General features: G+C 39.1%; 1 protein-coding gene across 1 annotated transcript in view; it reads right to left on the minus strand.

Moving 5' to 3' along the window:
- Positions 1-1,196: 1,196 nt before the first annotated feature.
- The window catches only part of RGS22 (regulator of G protein signaling 22), a 60,981-nt gene continuing 41,761 nt past the window's right edge, over positions 1,197-20,416 (minus strand). The window contains exons 19-27 of the mRNA XM_019289037.2: positions 18,863-19,025; positions 18,087-18,245; positions 14,090-14,251; positions 11,000-11,179; positions 9,338-9,478; positions 5,767-5,937; positions 3,949-4,051; positions 3,308-3,401; positions 1,197-1,384 (exon numbers count right to left, since the gene is read on the minus strand). Coding sequence (XP_019144582.1) covers positions 3,328-3,401; positions 3,949-4,051; positions 5,767-5,937; positions 9,338-9,478; positions 11,000-11,179; positions 14,090-14,251; positions 18,087-18,245; positions 18,863-19,025 — 1,153 coding nt within the window. The 3' untranslated portion in view covers positions 1,197-1,384; positions 3,308-3,327. The remainder of the gene's footprint in view (positions 1,385-3,307; positions 3,402-3,948; positions 4,052-5,766; positions 5,938-9,337; positions 9,479-10,999; positions 11,180-14,089; positions 14,252-18,086; positions 18,246-18,862; positions 19,026-20,416) is intronic.

Raw genomic sequence — 20,416 nt, forward strand, 5'->3', positions numbered from 1 at the left:
TTTCTCAGGTAACCCAAACATAGAAGGAGTGCAGACAAGCATGAAGCAAACTCTGAACCATAGGGAAAGCAGGAAATGAACCAATGATCTCCCTTGCTCCTTCTGTGAGAATGTATGAGCAGGGCAACTACATCCATAAAAGAAAGTGTATTTCTTCCCTGCCAGCCGGTCTGAAGCCACTCCTAATGGAAATCCCTTACAATTCTTGCTCACTCTTGTGTCAAGAGTGAAGAAGTCTATTAGTTGTCCTTAGCTGCCCCTCCACGCTGAGGATGAAACCACTCTTGGATGGTCCTTAGCAGCATGATCTGAGAGCTCCAACTGAAGAACCTGTACTTCTGACAAAGGAGACAGGGCTACATGGCTCATTCTCCTTGTCCAAGGGGTCGGGATGAGTAGCAGGAGACAGTCCTATCCCTAACTCAGGGCTAATCCTCGGGAACTCAGCTTGCTGGAGCTCACTGATCAGCCTTTCTTTTACATGCGTTACACACATGTAGACAAGAATGGAGCCAACAGCTTTGTGGCTGGGGACTGGTTTTTAAAGTGGTCTGAAAAATGTGGAGAGGTCTAGTATCATCCTGTCTCTTGCCTAGCAGTTAATTCTTCCCCCACCCCTTCTTAATTCCCCAATTAATCCTTGGTCCTTAGTCCCCACATCACTGTGCCCCAAGTCTTTTAAAAATTTTTTAGAAGTTGGGAGAGCTACACAAGAGCCATGAGCTCCTGCAACCTTCTGTTGAGTAATGCCTTGGGACGAGTGATATTTTATAGAAGTTCTCAATCCCATCTGTGTCCTGATAGATTTTAAGCCTTTCTTGTGGATCAAAACTCAGAAATTAAACAGAAGGTGAACTTTGAAACAGGAATCAGACTGAACTGGGAGCAAACAACAAGAGCGTTTGTCTTTATAATAACTCACAGACCTCATGAGTTATCCTCAATGAACAGAAGTTGTGTGAATTGCATAGTGAGAGCAGTGTGCCAAAACACACTGCTTCAGGGCTGTCAGTTCAAGGCAGTGTTTTACTTATTCATTAGATCAGGCAATGAAGAACTGTGTTTGATTATATGATCTTTAAGATGGAGACTACCTAGTAGTTTGTGCCATGCATACTTCAGTGGAATCTTACTGTGATTTGAGCCTCAAGGTGTATTATTAAATTATTAACACAAGAGCCAGTGTCGCAATCAGGTTGATACGGAACACACTGGAAGATGTTTATTTTCTACCCTTGATCCCATGGTTCTTAAAAATATTCCAAGTTGTCATCTTTGCTCTAGAATTGTAAGAACAAACCTTGCGTGCACATTACATTTGTGTCTCCTGGCCACCTCCATTGAATGTCTCTGCATTGCCTTCCTCAGAGAGATTTTAATGTGCCTGAAAAGGTAACAAAATGTCATTGCTGTGTTCAGCCAGTTGAAATAATCAGAACAGTTCTTCAATAAATGCATAAACTCAAATTGGGGAAATTAATTTATTGCAAATTAGAATAAATCATTACTGATTCGGGTGGTGGGGGAGAGAGGGAAAGAAAGTAAGAACATTTACACACTGAGAGAAAACACTTTTCGTCTGCGTTTCCGAGGTTTAAGTTCACTCCAAGCACCTCTTCTCCCCTCCTTGTTACCACCACAGGTCGCACTCTGTCCCTTTGGTGAGGCACTGGGAAGCCCCTTCTTCCTTCTCACTATTTTCCTCTGCTGCAGCATCAGTCCTCCACAGGCCACAGGGAATATCTGCTCCACCATAGAGCATCTCCTCCTCCTCAACTTCCTCATTAACCTCTTCCTCTTATATGTCCTCTTCTGCCCTTGGTGCTCCCTGTTGTTTATCATTCTTTGTATTCCTTCCTCCACTCTCTGGCTTTCTTTGCTCTTTCTGAAATGGGTTTCCCCAAGGTGCCACCATCTTGGCTGAGGGATCAGCCAGGTACTGTGATGGGTCCATTGGAGGCAACTGGGACTGGCTGTGCCCAGCACATGGCAGCCCTGGCCTCTCTCACAAGCCTCCTGCTGCCAGCCTCACCATTTATCCCAAATAGACAAGGTGTGACCTGCTCTGTTACAAAGTGGAGGGAAGATGCCCCATCAAGAGCACTGATGGTTTTGTGTGGCTATCTCACCCTACCAGCAGAGTGGCCAGATCACTATAGGATAGTGGCAGGCAAATTTCCAGTGGCATTAGAGAGTGGGCTGCAACGGAAGCTGGTGGGAGAGACCTCTCAAATTACTCAGAACCTCAACTTTCTTATTGTGATAGCCTGTACTGCAGCCTGATGCCTGGCAGGAATGCAGTTCTGAGGTCTGGAATAGCAGGGAGGTCTAGAGATGGCTGGGCTGGGCTGCAGCAAGGGGTGCAGGTGTGTGGTGACTGGGCCCAGCTGGAGGGTTCTCAGCCACAGAGCAGGAGCAGAGGCCCTGCGCCAGGACTCCCCACAATGATCCAGCTCCATGGAGAGCAGAACAGTGGAGCAGAAGGCACCATGTGTGGAATACAGTCACACCTGCAAGGCACATGAGGCCCCAGTGGCTGGATTACTTTAACCGCAACTATAGGACATGATAAGAGGGCAGAAAGAGAATGTGAGGAAAGGAAGGAATGCTGCAGTTTTCTCTGAAGTAATTTTCAGAAAATGCTGCCACAGGAAGATTATGTTCAGATACTTGGAATTTTAGGAGGACTAGTGAGGGCAGGACACCAAATTGCCTAAAATAGCAGTGCTAAGTACAGAATTAGAAGAAGAAGGAGAAGCAGAGAAGGAAGGCAGCAATATTCCAAGTTCTATTAATTTTTTTAAGTCCACCTAATTTCAACATAGGCTTAAAAATACCAAAACAAAACCTCTAGAGGATTCTTCCTTCTAGAAATTCAAGCTTTGAAGCAAAATCTGGTTTTCTGTCTTTAACAGATTTTTTTGCTTTCCTACTTCTTTCTCTCAGTCTAATATTTAATTGGCTTTGGCAAAGGTGATCTATGCTAGTTCTGTGTCAGGTTCTTGACAGTAACTTCATAGGGTCTGAGATTTCTCCAGTCATCTCATGTTCCTATTTAAAATATCTTAACTGGAAAGCTTAGATAACCTAATTTTAGAGACTGCCATTTTGCAAAAAAATTCCATCTGGTCAACATTAGATCCGCTAACCATGGCTGGCATGAAAAATAAGCTTGTTTTCATATGGAGGCTAAACATGATTTGGAGTGGGATAACTTGCTACTAATTAGCATCAGCACTGGCAGCAGGAAAACTAGCTTTTAAGAAATCACATTTTAAAGCACTCTTGTTGGCAGTCTCGTACTCACTTCCTGCTTCTTGGGAAGATTCACAGTTTACGCTTTGTGGGAATGGTGGCTTTCACAGAACTTTCAGGCTTCAGAGAGGACACAGAGAAGGAATCTGCATATGGAAAAAAAAATTAAATTTATGTGAAACTGAAGGAACTGAATATTACATAGTGCTATTGCTAGCCCTACTGCTAAATGGATATTTTTAATAGGTAAACAGAAGACCTATGAGGATGTTCACAGCTGAAGCAAGGATGAAGCAATGCCTCTCACATCCTCCAAAAACATACTGACAAACTTTGAGAAAGAGGTTTCAGTATCTGCTTGAATGTAAGTTGATGAAGCACAAGAAGCCAGGGAGGTGAAATGCATATGTGATTGCCATGTCACTGCAGAATTAAGAAATGGCTTTATTCGTCTCTGCAGCAGGACCTGTGTAGTAAACACAGTGCTGATAACCTGCACCTTTTACTTTTCCTTTCTTAGAAAATATATCACTCATGAGAACAGCACAGAGAGCAACTTCCCTACAGACAGCAAAAGAGAGGCAGAGGTTTCTGTACACAACTCAAAAGAAGAGCAAGCAAAGTCCTTGTACTGTGAGAATTTCACCTAAGCTATAAGCTTGTCCTGCTAAACTACAGAGCTTGGTTAATAACCTGCAGAGAATGATAATGAGGGTTTCTCCAGATCTTCTTGCCTTTTAACATATATTCTTTCCTGCTCCAAGGCTTCTATGTACTTGGAATAGGACCAGGAAGCCTGCAAGAACCATCAAAAGACATCAGCCTTCAGGTCATATCACTGTAGTTTCTGATCCATTTCAACAGTAAGATAAAAAACTTGTTTATGTTATATTCCTGCTACTGGATAATTACAAATATTAAGAAGATTTTTTTCATTACAATATTGGAATAATGGGAAAAATAGTATTGTTGTAAATAAGTAAATCTCAAAACAGCATGATTTAAGCAAGTTTGACAGATACAATGTTTATATTTATTCTCCATCCCTGGTCTGAGTGTTAAGTCTCTCTCATCTTAAAAAACTTTCCCCTCCCAAAATATCATTTGTGCTATCAAGGACTTGATTTTATCTCTGTGCTACACCCTTAGTCCTCCCGTAGGACTATGATTGCTCTGTTTGATGTAAACCCAAAATAGCAACTGATTTGTGGGGTGAAGAGGAGATACGTATAAGAAAAGCTGTTTCTAGAGGATGTCCTTTCACTGGTCTCATTAGCCTCACAGCTCCTTCTGCCTCCCCTCTCCAGCAGAATGCTGCTACCACTAGAGGCAGATCAACTGAAGATGTCATCCTTTCCTTTTTTAAGGATAAAATACTGCTTTTAAAGGCAACAACCACAGTTCAGATTGCATATAAATAATAGGCTGCTCTCCCAGTATGAGAACTGCACTTTTATTTGACCTGGTTTTTATCTTACAGCATGACAAATTTGGAGCCAATTTATCATATCATGATTCAGTAAGAACTTCCAGAACCTTCCTATGGTAGGAAGGGGCTTACAGAAGAAACTGCCCTTTAAAAGATTATTGTTTGTTCTGCCTCTTCTTGAGGGCTTAAGCATATGCCAGGGATATACTGGCTCGCTCAACTCACTTTTTTTTAATAGGTATGAGCAAAAGCAAAAAGGTCCACTCAAAGGTAAGAGTGTAAGCTTATCTATGCAATTCACAGTGGTTACAGATTTTGGGGGTATTTAACAGTGCATTTTTCTATTTCTGCTCTTCACTAACATAATGCCATGAGAAGAGCTCTATGGAATACAAGCAGTGGCCAAATTTACAGTGATTTACTCCTGATTCTCGTGACATATCTGGGCTTAAGTGGTTGCACAGGTTCCCCATTATGTTCTGGCAGTGCCAACTCAGCCATTCATACGATCCCTTGATATGCCCAATGTATCATGTCTGGTTTTCCCATTTCCCAATAAAATAACTGGTACCTTAGACTACAGATTTGATGCATACTCAGAGTTGTTATGGAAGAAGTCCTAAAGTGGTATTTGCTGTCAGATTTTCAAATACCTAGATTTCCTAAAGGAGTTCAGCTTCAGTTTTTGACATATGACCAGAACAGAACTCTACCCTAAACCAAGTTCTTTCAGGATATGAATTTCACAACTAATGAAAAGCTTCTTATTTCAGAACTGAACTACCTTTTATTCAATTTATCTTTAAATACAGATTCTTTATTAATCCATGCACGATAGGACCTTAACATTCTTTTACCTGTTAATACTACTCAGAACCTACATCTTAAAAAATGAATAAACAACAACAAAAAAAAATCACCTGTAAGGTAGGTAAACTTACAACTGGAAAGCTAATTGTAGAAGAATGAACAGTTATTGAAGAACCGTGTGACAGCAGTATTCAAAATCAAACTCCCCCTTCCCCTTTTCCCAAGATGATTTTATCTCTTGAATGACATCTGTAGAAACTTGTTTTATTTACCTTCCTCCCATATCCATCTACAGGTGCTAAAGATGTTTCTGATCCTCTCTTCATATCAAGCTCATCTACCAAAATACTCCTTGGCAGTTGAGTCAAGGGCTCAGGCTGAGTCAAGGACTTAAGTTGAGTCAAGTTGATGAGTTTTTTTCCTGCTTCTTTACCCTGCCAATACTAAAAACTCATAATTAGATGTGAACAATCGTTACAGAGCTAAAGTAGAAATCAAAGTCTGAGGAACCAAAAATTGTCATTGGAAATGAGATAGTGTCATTTGCAGTAATGTTTTGTAATGCTCAATTTCATAATTCATCATGTTGGGCATATAAAAAATAGCAGCTGCTTTTTTAAAGCATTTCTTTTTTCTAGTTTCCTGTCCTCTACACTCCTGCAGACCATCTTCCTTTCAGATTCAATACCTGCTCCAAAATACAGCTAGGTGACAGGGCAGATAGACAGCAACAGAACATATTTTAAGGACAGAAAGGACATTGTGAGCCTCTAATTTGGCCTCAAGTATAAATGTAGAATGTAGGATTTGTGATTCATTCCAGCTTGGTCTGGTAGCTGTGTACAAACTACAGTATACAAGTTAGGAAAATAGGCAATCTACAGTGAAGACCAAGGCATTGTAACCCTTGGCAAACTGCTCTGGTGATTGACTATTTGTCATTTTCACGTTGTTTTGTTTCGCCTTTGCACATTCTGTCTGATGATCCCAAAACCCTTTATAAACATCAACCGATGGTCATATTTTACCTCACATAGTTAACCCCACAACATCTGCAAGAGCTGAGTAATATAACCCTCCCATGTTCCAAGTGAGAAAGTGAGAAAAAAAAAGGAGATCAAATGGTTCCGAAGTCACTTACTAAGTCCCTGAAAGATCTGGAAAAGGATCACACTATCTTGTTTCTTTGCTCCCAAAGTGCCTTTTCCTTCCTCATCATTCCCACTGTCCTATGAACCTATATACTGTAAGAGTGACTTTTGGGTACAGAACTGCCCAGGCAGTGTGATGCTGATCTTTTCTGTAGAAACAGGCTCAGTAACTTCTGTGGCACACACAGTTGGTGGAAAAGGGATGCCAATGCAAACACAGAGGCAGCATGAATACTACTGCACTGCAGTTTATGTGTGCTGGCTCTCTCAATGAGAATAGTGAATTAACCAAGGTCTTTAAAAATGACTTCTCATAATAAATTAAGCAATGTTATAGCGAATTTAGATCCCATGCCATTACACCACTTACTAACATATAAGCTTATTGCTAAGAGAAAAGGAAAATAATGTTGACGGCTTTCTTTGCTAAGGTCATGGAAAGAGTAAGTACAAATCTACAGTGTAAATTAAAGCTAAAAAGTTAAAGCTATTTTTTGCACTTGAAAGCAAAAAAATCCAAAATCTATTTTGGAGATAAAATGCAATGATGTATACAACCAATTACTAGTACTGGCATCAAGGCAGTAGACAAAAAGTGACTAATATATTTGAAAGTATGTGGCATGTGCATCTAGCAGCTAACAAAGGAACAAGTCCATTGCCAGGACGCCTTTGATAGAATTTGCCCCTTAAATAACAAATAGGCACACACAAAAAATATTGAGATAGTCAAATAATACCAACTTATTCATCACTGCTTGGTGAAAAGCTCCTTGTCTGCTCATTTTTTCTACTATACTACATAAAAGTCCAACTCTTATCTGTTCAGTTCTAAAACTAAGGTGAGCGCAGGTAGATTCAGTGCCCAGGGGACACGTGTGTAAAGAAAGAAGAAAGCAAATTCCTCCCCTGCAACTATGATTGCTCTGTTTGGCATAAACCCAAAATAGCAACTGATTTGTGGGGTGGAGAGGAGATACATATAAGAAAAGCTGTTTCTAACCCTTGCCAGAGCTTTCCTCCCATTCAGTGAGCCTGGTGGGGCAGAGGAAAATAGTCCTTCTTTTCATGGCCGAGAAATCATCACCTTCCACAAGCCAACAAGTGAACCTGCTCATATTAGATGAACCTTATTAGTATCCTTCAGGGACACTGAATCATTTGAATAGTTATGTTGTCACCGAGAGGACAGAAATCTCAGGCAAGAGAACAGGAAATGGCAAATTGTTTAAACAGTAACAGAAAGGGAAAAGGATTTTAAAAATATTGGAAAGATTTTTCTGTTGCACCTATTCTTTTAAGAAATTTTAAAAGGTAACTGGTTTACTGGGTTCTTTTTTGTGAGAATAGTCTACAAACTGTTTACTGAGCTGCATTCTCTGCCTGACACTTTCTAGAACTTCTTACTCTCTTTCCCTGCTTAGAAGCGTAATTCACTTCTCCTATTTTTTCTCCATAAAAGCTAGGCTTTTGCCCTCCTGCCCAAGATTTTCTCTTTATTCCTTGATCTTTATCAGAAATCTCACAGACAGGCAACAAACAGATGGAAAATAAGTCTGTGAAAATGCAGAAGTGCATTACTTTGAAATATTGCATTCTTGCACTGTAAGCATTGCCAATGGCCTTGGCAGACATATGTATATGGAGACAACGAGCTTTGGAGAAAGGAACATGAGTTCTTGGATTTTAGACTTCCCTTGACATTGGTGTGTGGCCTTGAGTAACGCTTCACTGGTCCTCAGCCTTCACGTGCCTAAAAGGGGATAACAGTGTATACATGTTCTTATGGGCCTATGACTTTATCTGTCCAGATACCTGTGTGGTTCTTGTCATGTGTAACATCTCAACACATGTACATGATATTTAAAATATGTAAAGGTCTTTGTAATGCTACTTATTATAGTTTGCAAGTCCAATAATTTCTCTGCCCTTGAAAGAATGTTCTCTCCTCAATGCTCGCCAAAAAATTGTATTTAATAAAAAATAAACTTTTTCAAAGCCTATAATCAATAGAAAAAGAAATCCATTATATTTTAATTCAAAAAATCCAAGAAAAACAATTTTACAAACAAGCATTCCACTGTAGAGGTCACAGTTCTGTTAATGTGCTGGAACTTCCTGGAAACTCACTATGAACAGTCTAACAATTTCACTTTCAAAGCTGAGAAATATTCAAGAAAAGGCAAAGATTATGCAAAGCATATAAAATATACTATATAAATATTTTTTAAAATAATGTGCAGGATTTTCAAATAGTCCTTCTGGAAAATAGATATGAAATCAGTTTTGGTTTGGGTTTGGTTTGATTTCAGTTGTGATACAGAACGTAAATTCTAATAAACAGGTCTGCAGTAGCCCATGTACACATGGATTGTACACAGATTTGTTTTTCTTAATTCAGCCTTCTTTTTTTTCTCTTCTCTTGGCACAAAAGGTGACTAAAATACATTTTTTTCCTCTGGTTAATGAAAGGAGTATTCCATTGACTCATCTGCTTCAAGTTAAACGTATGTATATGCATTGGCAGAATTGGGAACTAATCACCTTAGGACTGGGTTGCATGTAAAGCTTGAAATCTAACAAGAAGATTTGGTAGCTTTGGATCAGGCTGAGAAAGGGACATTTTAATTTATGTATCTTTGCTCATGTTATTCAGTTCATCAGCAGTCACCTGAAACATTATGAGCCTTACCTTTGCTGTTATCCCTTCCTTCTTTTGCATCTTTCCTTCCTTTTTTTTCTCCAAGGCAACTAGAATTTTGTCACGGTCCGTATTGCTTTGGAACTTACAAAATTCTGGCCAAAATTTAAACAGAAGAGCAAAAATACTCATCTGCGCAGGAAGAAAATAAAGTCAATCTTGACCGTATTAAGGAAACAGTTGACTGTAAAATAAAATGCAGAATGAGATAACTATTTTTTTTGAACACACAGCCTTGTTCCTCCCACGTACTCCGTCCTGACATTTCAGCCCAGCTTTGCTCGGCACATGCTTTTCATCAGTGTGTTTATTACTGGTGAGAAATCTTCCTAAAACACAGTTAAAAGGCACTTTCTTTTTTTATATTTCCCTAAACAATTGTTTGCATTAATGAAAACATCCATCATTTTTTACAAGTATTCTTGATAAAATATACACCAGTAGAATTGCTTTTGCATCACTGTTCTGCTCAAGTATTTCAAATATTCAGTTCATTAGGGAGAGGGCTTTTTCTCCCTCCTTAAGAGAAAGGAAATACTTTTTTGCCTCTGGAAAGGCTCTTAAACCACATTACACATCTATGAGCAAATCTTGGATAATTTTTAAATGATATAATCTCTCACAGGGTCGTTTTTGAACTAGAATAAGAAAAACAATTTTAGAAAAGCAAACAGAGGGGCTCAGTGAATTCTGTTGCTGCACGTACTAAGGCTCACATTTTTCAATTTATTTAGATGTTTAATTTGCATTGAGAAACTTGGCTTCAAAGGAGCCAAGCATGCTTAGCACCTCACTGCTTCTGGCTCAATGGGCTTGAAAGTGACATGTGAGTCACTGTCGGGTTCCAGTCACATCATTTTGGCCTAGTTCTTCCTTTGGTTTTGTGCCACATTTCTGGAGTTCACTGGGTTTTACACAGGCTGAAATGAGACTTCTCTTTCTCTTAGGACCTATATGAACCCCTTTCTCTGACAAATCATTCATCTTTTGTCATCCGAACACTTTATGGACTCACAGTTGATGTCTAAAGGTGTCGGTGGCAATTTTATAGGAAAAGAAGAACAATTACTTTTCTTGGACTTAGAAGATAAGGCAGTACCGAGGGATAAGAAAATAGTAAGTCTGTAGTAAAGGTTCAAAAATTGCTATTCAACCTGATTAATAGAAAGATCAGAGAGAAAATTGTCTACAGCCACTTAATGCACACTTTCTGTATAAAGAAGGGAAAGGCATTCGGCAAGTTAAGTTGTCTTTATGGTTTACTCACATCTGTATTTTTCATAAAACACAAAACCCACAAACTTTCTAACTACAAATTACTTCTCTGACATTAACCAAGTGGTAAAGAACGAGTAATTAAGAACATAGACAGAATTAATTTCTAACGCCAGAATTCCTAACACAGACCTGGATAACACCTTTCAAGGATCAGCCAGCTGTCAGAGATTTTCTTTACTGAGCAGTATATATCCGAAGCCTCTCTTTCATCTCCACCAGTCTCATTGAAATATATGACTATAGTTTTCTCCTTTAAGCCCAGGCTTATGTGTGGAGTCCTAACTGTCACATAAGCAATGAAAACTGTTCTTAAAATCAGGCACACAGTCTCTAGCCAGACCTATTACACAGGTCGAGATTCGCCCGGCTTCTTACCTGTGCCTCTCTAAAAATGTAAGGTCCCAGTTCTTTCCTGCGCTCCACAATCTTCTTTGCTTGTTCAGGTGGGATATCAATCTGCAAAGCTGGGGGTATGGCAGAATTAATAAAGCAGTCAATAATAGCTGTGATCTTTTTCTGAACTATGGCATCAGCACAATGAGAATGGCACAAGTCCTGAAAGATGAAAAATAGCCTTTTCAGTCAATGGAGAGAGACGCATGCAAGAACCTTTACAGGGGGCCAGTGATCAAAGAGTAATAGTCATACAAAAATAATTATACAATAAATTCCTTCAGTATGCAGGGCAAAATTATTTTGGTAAATGTGCATGGTCAAAACCATGCTTAAGACATGAATGGGGCTTCTGGTTTGCAAATGCAGATACATAGAAACCATTGCTTTTAGGTGATAATCTCTGCCTGCATGTTCTGATGGAACAGCTTAGATTTTAAGTACATTACTGGCAAATAGGAGACATTTCTGAAAAGAGAAACCCATCTACAAGTGTGAAATGCACTGATTTTCACAATGAGCCTGCTATGACTTGTATATCCATGGTAACTAAAAGATAAAGAAATGTTTTAAGTGCTCCAGCAAAAGAGGGGAAATATTTAGAGGGTACAAGATATTCTAACCAGGAATGTTGTCACAAGAGGGGACAATTTCAGCTACCACTAGAATCTTCTATTTATTGAAATCTTCTACTTTCACCATTCATTAAGATTTTTTAGTTTCCCAAAACCTCAGGGTTTGAAATAACTCTGTGCACTATAGAATAAAAACCAAACCTGAACTTACAGGAGTGAGATGTCAGAGGAACACTGGGCTTTTCTACTTTTTAATGTGATCCTATTGTTCTTGTAAAACCTGTTATTACTGCATTTTGACACCCTGAGAATGCCAGCATTAGACTTTGACATGAAGGAAAAATAATTCAAAGAGTGTCCTTCCAACACTTTGAAACATGAACTTTCCCTCTGTCCATCTATATCAAGAAATTTATATAACACAAGGAGACTATCACATATATATTAAGAGACACAATGATCACTCTAGAGTTTTCAGGAAGAGAGCTCTTTAAATGAAGAATCTGAATTTAGTTTTGTTATAGAAGGCTATATATTTACTGTGCAAAGAAATTAAAACCATGGCTTTTAACCAGAAATGTGGTATGTGAAAGAGTTGGCTTGCTTTATTATGAATACTTTTAGTTTTGGAAACGAAAAAAAAAAGAATGATAACAACTATAATAAAGAAAGTAAGGCAATGCAAAAACATATTCAATATATCCTAAGAATATCTATTACGGCTTTCTTCGCTCATCTAGCATAGAAGGCAGAGAGCTGTAGTAAGAGGGAAGACAAACAAGCCATATGATATGAGGAGAGATGAGACCAAGCATAGATGAACAGATGGAAATGATCCACAGAGTTATGTTTCTTCATATTTGTTTAAAAAAAAAATCTTGGTTTTGGATTGTCCCAAGATGTGCCGCCAGCCTGATGGGTTATGGGGAGCGATGCAGTCATTGACTCCTAAAGGGAGTTCTGTCTAAACTGATGGCATGATAGGGCTCAGACAATACAAATATGCACTGTGCAAAGTGCTGCCCACGCCTTTGGCAATATTCCTGCAGTTCAGCCTGACCCACAACACTCCTACTACTCCAGCCCTTTGCTTCTACAAAGAGCATCAACTGCCAACCATGACAAATTGCATGCATGGAGAAATATGGTCAGATTGTACTTTTTCTTGATAACAAGACAAATAAAATTAACATAAATGCAGGAAAAGGGGTGGGACAAGAAACAATAAAGGCTTTCTTCAGAGAGCAGTTCTACAAAGAAAAGAGTTTAACCTACACTCTACATTAATTTGCAGAAAGTTTCCATGTCCTCCATAATGTAGCAGTGAAGAGTCACAAGTCTCAAAAAAACTTCAAATATCTAGAAAAGGATTTATGTTGTGGAACACCAGATGCCTTCATACCAGAGTTTTAATCTAAGCTAGTCACTCTGTAACCACGAGAGAGACAGCAGCAACCCCAGAGAGCATTTCAGACTGTGATTCCTTGCCTGGGGATCAGAGCCTTTGTGAGGAAGAGAGACCGTCCCCTGGAAACAGAGGAGCTTCACCTTCTAAAGCAGACACCAAATTCAAATTCATAAAATTAAACAGTGAAAATACACCCACACGCCTGCGGAGGCTCTCCAAGTGCTACTGCAACATCAGCTGTGCTTACAGCCCAGTTTCTGACCATGTTAGCTAATCTCATGCTCCCTGCCTGCCCTGTCCACATGGGCTGTGTTCAGGAGCCCAGGAGAGGTTCTGCACTCTGGTAGCACTTTTGCTATCCCAGAGGCAAAAGGAAAGAGGAACACATGAAACATCTGTGGCATCCCTGCATTCAATCCAGGGTGTTCCTAGGAGGTTGCAGTCTGATTTAAAGTTTCACTCCAGAGGTTTTCCATTGGGTTTCAACACACATAGCAGCAATTTCACAAAACTACATATATTTGGGAGAGAGGTAATCCTGCTGACCTTTCCCATCACATTTCACTTTGGTTCCAAGCTTAGCTCAAGTCAAATTTGATTCTACAAAATTCAAGGGAGCTGGGGTCTGCATTGTACATATAGGTTTTTTGGGGTGGATACCATCTTTACATCTGTAGATTTGATTGAATTTAAAAGTTATCTCTCATTTTTGAGAAATTACAAATTCAGATAGCAGCTATAAAGACAGAATGAACATTTTAATGCTTGCATATTTCTACTGCTCAACAGATGTATACCAAACTCTGGGCATTAGTGAGTTAGCAGTGTTTCTTTAGAGACTCTGAAGAATGTTACAGTTTGAAGAAGCATAAAGAAATACAGGGATAATGCATTTGAGTCAAAAATAGCTACCTGTAAGATGTGAGGATTTTCATTGAAGAAAAAACCAGTTTAAACAGTGAAAGAGGCTTTACTATGAACAACAGAATGCTCATAAATATTTTTGTTAAAATTCTCCTAATATGCAAGAATGGATGCATCTGCTTGCAAATTGAATACTTTTCCCTTTGCTCCGTTTTACCACCATACCTTATACTTTTGCACCTCTTGCCAAAAGAGCACTCCATTCCCCAGTAGGTCTCCTTTCAGTGACACAAAACGTTGAAACAGATTTCCTGTCACTGGATCCAACAGTGCTTTGCGGAAAGCAATTATTTCACTAGATGAAGAAACGCTCTTATTGTCCACATGCTGTCAAAAGAAGAAATAGATGCACCAAATAAACTTTGTTTCAAAAAGCAGTAACAAAGGCATTAGTTAGTGTAAACTGTCTGATTCTTATCTTTGCACTGACCCTAACTTTCAGTAGTTTATGAATTTATGACATGGATACAATAAAATGTGGCAAGGTTTCATTTCTTCCTTTCCTTTTTTTTTTTTCCCAGTTTGGTTTGGGGAACATTTTTTGGAAGATGTGATGGGAGAGGAAATGACTGACAATGATTTAGACCATATGACTACAAAGTATAGAAACAGCTATTGTTATTGATTATGAAAATGGGCTACTTTTCTAGAGAACAGTTTGAGTTTTATGCAAACAAACAACAAAGAAAAAGGAACACACAAACCACATAGCTTGAAGTTGTAAAATGCTTCTGACAGGGATCTCACCACCAAAATGAGGTTTGAAATGTGTTGCCATGATTGCCAACAGAAGCCAGAGAGTTTGCTCTCTGTGAAATAAAGCTACCAATAGCAAAATAGAATTTAAAATCCTCGAGACATTTTGGAAATCCTCATGCTGCCAAGCACAGAACAGTAGGCAGCCAGGAAAGGGTGGAGAAAGAAAGATGGCTTATGTAGGGACAGTTTGTTTGAACTGAAGTTCATGCTGGCCTGCCTTCCTGAACAAACAGTTCTTGTGCTGTTGCTGAGGAGCAAGCCAAAAACCCCCTTTTGTTATCAGATGGATGAATGAAAACCATCTTCTAAAAGTAGTTTAAAACTCTTGAAGTCCTGGAGGGGTGGAGTGCTGTTCAATGGTGAGCATGGGTCAGAAACATTTTTAGTTGTTACCAACAGTCCTGGAAATCTAACCTGATCCTAAGCTGAAAGGGTTTCTGCAGCTTATCTTAAAAACAGGGGTTATGCTCAGTGTCCTGTTGCAGAGCCTGCCGGGGTGAGAGCGTACCCTGGCAAGAAGGAGGGTGGTGGCTGTCCAGAGGGTCCTTTGGTTAAAATAAAGTCAGCTCAATTTAGGCAGTAACACTGGATCTTCTCAGCCCTTCTCCAATTCTCCAAACATGATCTATTCCCTGTGACCAGGATTTAGGGAACTTTGGGGAAAAATTATTTCTAGGGCATATTCATGAAGGGAAGAACAAAATGTTGCTTCCATCCCTACACCAGTATATAAACACTGCTTATTTTATGGGTCAACAACCTTGAAGCAGAACACGGAAAACAACCATCTTCCTGACAAACAGACGAAGGGAAAACTCAGTTAACAGAACCCACATGCACTTTGGATCCCTTTTGTGCTGATGGTTTGCATGGATAATTGGTGACCGGGTCTCTAGTTTGATTTCAACAGACAATAAAAGTTCAACTGAACAAATGTACACAACTTGTATGTTGGCAATCACAAAAAGTTCACTGTTCTTCAAGAGGAAAAAACTGGCAAACATCTGATGAAATGTATTATTACAAAGGTTTAAAAGGTTTAAATTTGATATTATCTCAGTGGTGTGAGATTAAAATACAATTCTAAACGAAACAGATACTGTGAGATATGATTAAACCTGCCCACTCTGCTGCATACTTCACATTCCCTTTTGTGTCTGCACGTAATCCACTTGCAATAATAAATAAACTACCAGATGCTGGAATGAACAGCTTGTCCAAATAAGTCCACTGCATGCAAAATACAGATAAATATGAATTAGAGGTACAATATGAGTTTGAAGAGTGTTAATAGTGCTCCAAAGCCGAGGACAAGAGACCTTTATTTTCAAGTATGACCTCTCCAGACAGAAAGGGAGAGAAATTTACCATGAACATCCAGCAGGGAGCTAATCAGGAGTAATGTAAGTAATCAGTCCACTATAACCAGTACAATCATGATTGCTTTCAACATTACATTTGGGCCTCAGACTGTCAACAGGGAAATTGTGAAAAATGTGCAAGGTCCACATGAAAAAGACTGTGAAACTGCAGACACAAGAGACGCAGTGAATTTTATTTGCCTTCCACATCCCGGTTGTCTTTTGCTGGTCTTTGCGTGAAAGATCTTCAGTTATGTCCCTTATCTATAATTGAACAGAAGATTATTATTTTATTTTTTAAATATTCTTCTTTCTTGTTCAGCCTTCTAATGATTAAGACCCCAGTGGTAGAATAGTTCATATGTCTTCTTATGGATTTTATGTCTGAAACTTGTCGTGGACCTGCACAGAATGCCATCCCTTCTTCAGCTATAAATGAGCACCTGCTCATTAAGACTGGGGAATTAGAGAAGACAAGAGGCAATAGCAGTCAAGCTGTGCACTCAGTAAATTGGTTTACTTTACCCATAATGTTCTGAGGGACCACTTACGTGAGGAATAAATGTTAGGTTTGATTTTTTTTAGTATGTTTTTAGTTCCTTTGTACAGCTGTATCAGAAATACAGACTTGATCCTGCAACTTCTTTGTAGCAAAATTACACCTCAAACAAAGGGCAGGTTTCCTGAATAAGGACTACATAGCATGCCCACACTGTTTTGTCACTGTGAAATATGAAGCCAGTGGAGAATGTCATCTGGTTTCACTTCTTCTAAAATACTTTCTTCAAAGAACCTTTTCATCCTCTGACTTTTCAATAAGAAAGAGAAAATAGCAATCGGACATAAATGGAGTTAGGAAAAGACTAAAAGCTCATTAGAAGTATGTATTTCCTGTAAACTGTTTGAGTTGAATACAGCATTTTCTAAACTACTTGGGCTAATCTCCCAGCCAACACAGTGCAGCAGGTGCAAAAAGAGGCATGAGTTAGCTTCCAGACCTGGAAGCCGCTTTAGAGTTATTGCTTGGTCTTGTGCCAGGGCTTGTAAAGGAGGCAGAGTTCAGCTAAAAATGGCAGAGGGTTAGGATTTTTTTACAGAATTAACATAATCATTATTAAAATTACAATTTCTCTTATTCGAATGTGTATCTTTCGGATTCCTTAGTGTTCTGAATCAATAGATTCCGTTTATATGCACTTCTGACAACACTTCTGACAACCTTCTTGATGTTATAAAGATGACAGAAAATGAGTTTTATGAATCAATGCAGTTGCATATGTGTCTGCTTGGTGGAACTGTGAAGTTTCCTTCTGCTATAACATTCACATGTCAGAGCTGTTGTGGAAGTGGAAACCCCAAGTCTTTGCATCTGTCACCAGCAGGATGATCCCCTTACAAGGATCACAGCCACACAGGCACTCATAAAAGGCAGATGTTAGCTCTGCCCATTCCTCAGTCTTTCTAATGAACCAGCAGGAGTGAAAGGCTCCTCACTCCCAGCTTTTTGGCAACTTTCTGAAATAACCAATTGGAACAAGGCTTGTAGCAGTTAAGCTCCCCACTCAGCAGAATTTCACAAGTCCTGAAGTCATTTCTACAAGCACTGCAGCTCCAGATGGGAGAATGTGGACAGCGTAAGAGAAAGAATTTTGGCATGGGAAGCCCACTCATCTGCTTGTGTTCTGGTCCCCTTGGGCAAATCCTTTACACAAAGCAGTATTTCTTCAGTGTGCAACTGTATGGCCAAGGCAAAATGGCACAGGGAGAGTGTAGCACTACAGCAAAGATTAGTTCACTCTCCTGGCAGTCTGGATGGCAGCAGAGCTAACACCAGCTCCTTCAGATTTAGGATCTAACAGTAATGCTGTCAGCTAAATTAAGCCTTCAGATGAACCTACCAAGATAAATGCTTCAACCTGCTTTCAATGTAAACTGAAAGTAAGATGTGGTCTGCTTTTCCTCTAAACCTTTTTATCCCAATGGTAAATTATGAGCCAAACAAAAAACAATGCCTGTATGTGTTGCCGTTGTCAAAAAATTACCTTTGCTTGTCCTTCTGCCCCATGGTGTTCATCTGCCAGGAACAATGGCAGCCATTGTTTTTCTAATCTCTTCTGGACACATTGCTGAACTTCTAGCAGAACGGCTGCCGAAAGTTGATCATGAAGGCTTTGTCTCCTTCCTCCACCTGAATGCATTAGCTAAGCAATCCAAATACAATAACACATGACATAAACTTTTGTGTATACCAAAAGTCCTTTATCTCTCTATATCCTTGATTTAGCAAAGCATGAGCTTAACTGTAAGCAAAGCCCTTAATGCATGCTTACCCAAGGCTCACATGTACTTTTCATAAAAGGGAACAGATTACATTTGTCCCTACCTATAATAGGATACAGACTCTGGCAAATAATACCCCAGCTTGACCAAGAAAATTGCCTAAGTATCAAGATATATCAGAGTACCACAGCTCAGACTTGCTGTCTGTGGCTTTACTGACATACTAAAATAGAAAGCTGGAACAAGTCACTGTGCCTGAGAGTAATTTTTACACTTTTTCTGAGCTGTCTTGTGCATGCTCTGGCCATGGCCACAGATCACAGTTTAAGAAAGATGTTCTGTAAGTGGTAGGGAAGAAAAGCCTGAACAGGAAGGAAGGGACCTATACAACCAGAACAGAACCAGATTTCTGGCCAAAAATATAGGTTAAGATTTGAAGAGATAGCTTGGGGAAAAGCTGGAGCAAACCCACTTATGGGTTTTTATCTCAGTCACATTCACACTGATTGTTCTTTATGAAAAGTTCTGTAACTGCTACCTTTTCTTGTTGTTCTCTGGTAGCTGGGCTGTTGGGTCCAAAGAAATACCTGTTGTTTAAGTACTTGTTTTTAATGTCCTTAGATTTTTCATTACTTTTTTCTTTATCCTTGTGCAGCATCTTTTTAAACTCTTCAATATCTAGCCAGCACATGAGATCCATGCTACAGACAAATTTAAACAGCATGTTATTTCAATATTGAGTTAATTTCATCAACATTCTAGGGAGTTATTAGTTTAACCACAACCCACCAAAGTATTCAAAACCTAAATACCAGGTCAAATTTTATGTCATTTTTTCTCTGCTAGTACCATCTGCTGAGACCATGGCACTTGCTGAACAGGCAGAGCAAATACACATCTTAGAGATTTCACTTAGGATGCCATCTGGAGTACCCTGAAAGGAGTAACTCCTCAATATGCCACTGCTAAAACCAGCAGGGACTGTGAACCAGAACCACAGTGCAGAGCTCACAGAGAGAATGAAAAATGAAACAGATGAGAATTTGAATCAGTACTGAGGCTGTGAGCCACTGAGAGACAAGTCGATGCCTCCCGCTCTGTCTCCTTGCCTGAGAAAGGAGCAGGGATGACAGCTGGGAACATCAGCCCAAGAAATGACTCCCTTCCTGCCCCTTGTGAAGTTCTAGAGTTTAAGTCAGTCTGTACTTAAGCAGATAAAAACAATTAATGGTAAAATTTGTTTCTACGGCTTTTTGTGGGCTGCTTTCTCATAAATTACCAATTCTACTACTTACCTAATTAGTCATAGTCAGTGACAAATCATTCCAATGATGCAATTCACAATCTATATTTTGTTCATAATATCTGAGTATACATTGTAAATTTAAGTTTGTTTTCACAGAATCATCGAATGGTTTTGTTCTCTAAACCAGGCAACAGAATAAATGACATATCTACAATTTTCAGTTTTTAATTTATATGACTGTTTTCCGACAGTATCTTATTAGCTGAAGTTCTGTGAGCATTTTAGTGAGTACATTCACTGTATTTGCAGCAGGAAATATGAAACATTGAATTCAGACAAATCTGTTTCAGTTTTCCATTCAGTTAATAACTGGCTTTTTCAAAACATTAATCTATGAGTAAAACGTTCAAAAGCATCTGACTGATTTAAGAACAGATGTTCTCCCTTCAAAAGTCTTTTGAGACCATTACAGACCTAAATTCTATTGAGACTAAAATTCTTTCATTTGCTAGTTCATCACAAAATGACTAAGTTCACCCAAATGCAAGTGATCCAAGTTACTGTGGTTTATGGAGTAACTCCTTGGCATCTACCTAAGACAACCGACCAAATATGTACACCTAATTTAAAAAGCAAAATATATAATCTTCAAGTGTGTTAGATAAACCTTTTAGTGGTGACTTATCCTGGCATACTGGATCAGGAACACATCCACAGTCAATTAGCCTGGCGAGACTAATAAGTGTAATTCACTAACCCAAAGTAACACAAATTGTCCTGCAATTGTGTGAATATATCCCATATATTTAACAGAGCATTAATTAATGGAGCTTTGTTTAGTTTCTT

This window comes from Corvus cornix, chromosome 2 (genome assembly GCF_000738735.6).
Source record: "Corvus cornix cornix isolate S_Up_H32 chromosome 2, ASM73873v5, whole genome shotgun sequence".
Taxonomy (NCBI): domain Eukaryota; kingdom Metazoa; phylum Chordata; class Aves; order Passeriformes; family Corvidae; genus Corvus; species Corvus cornix.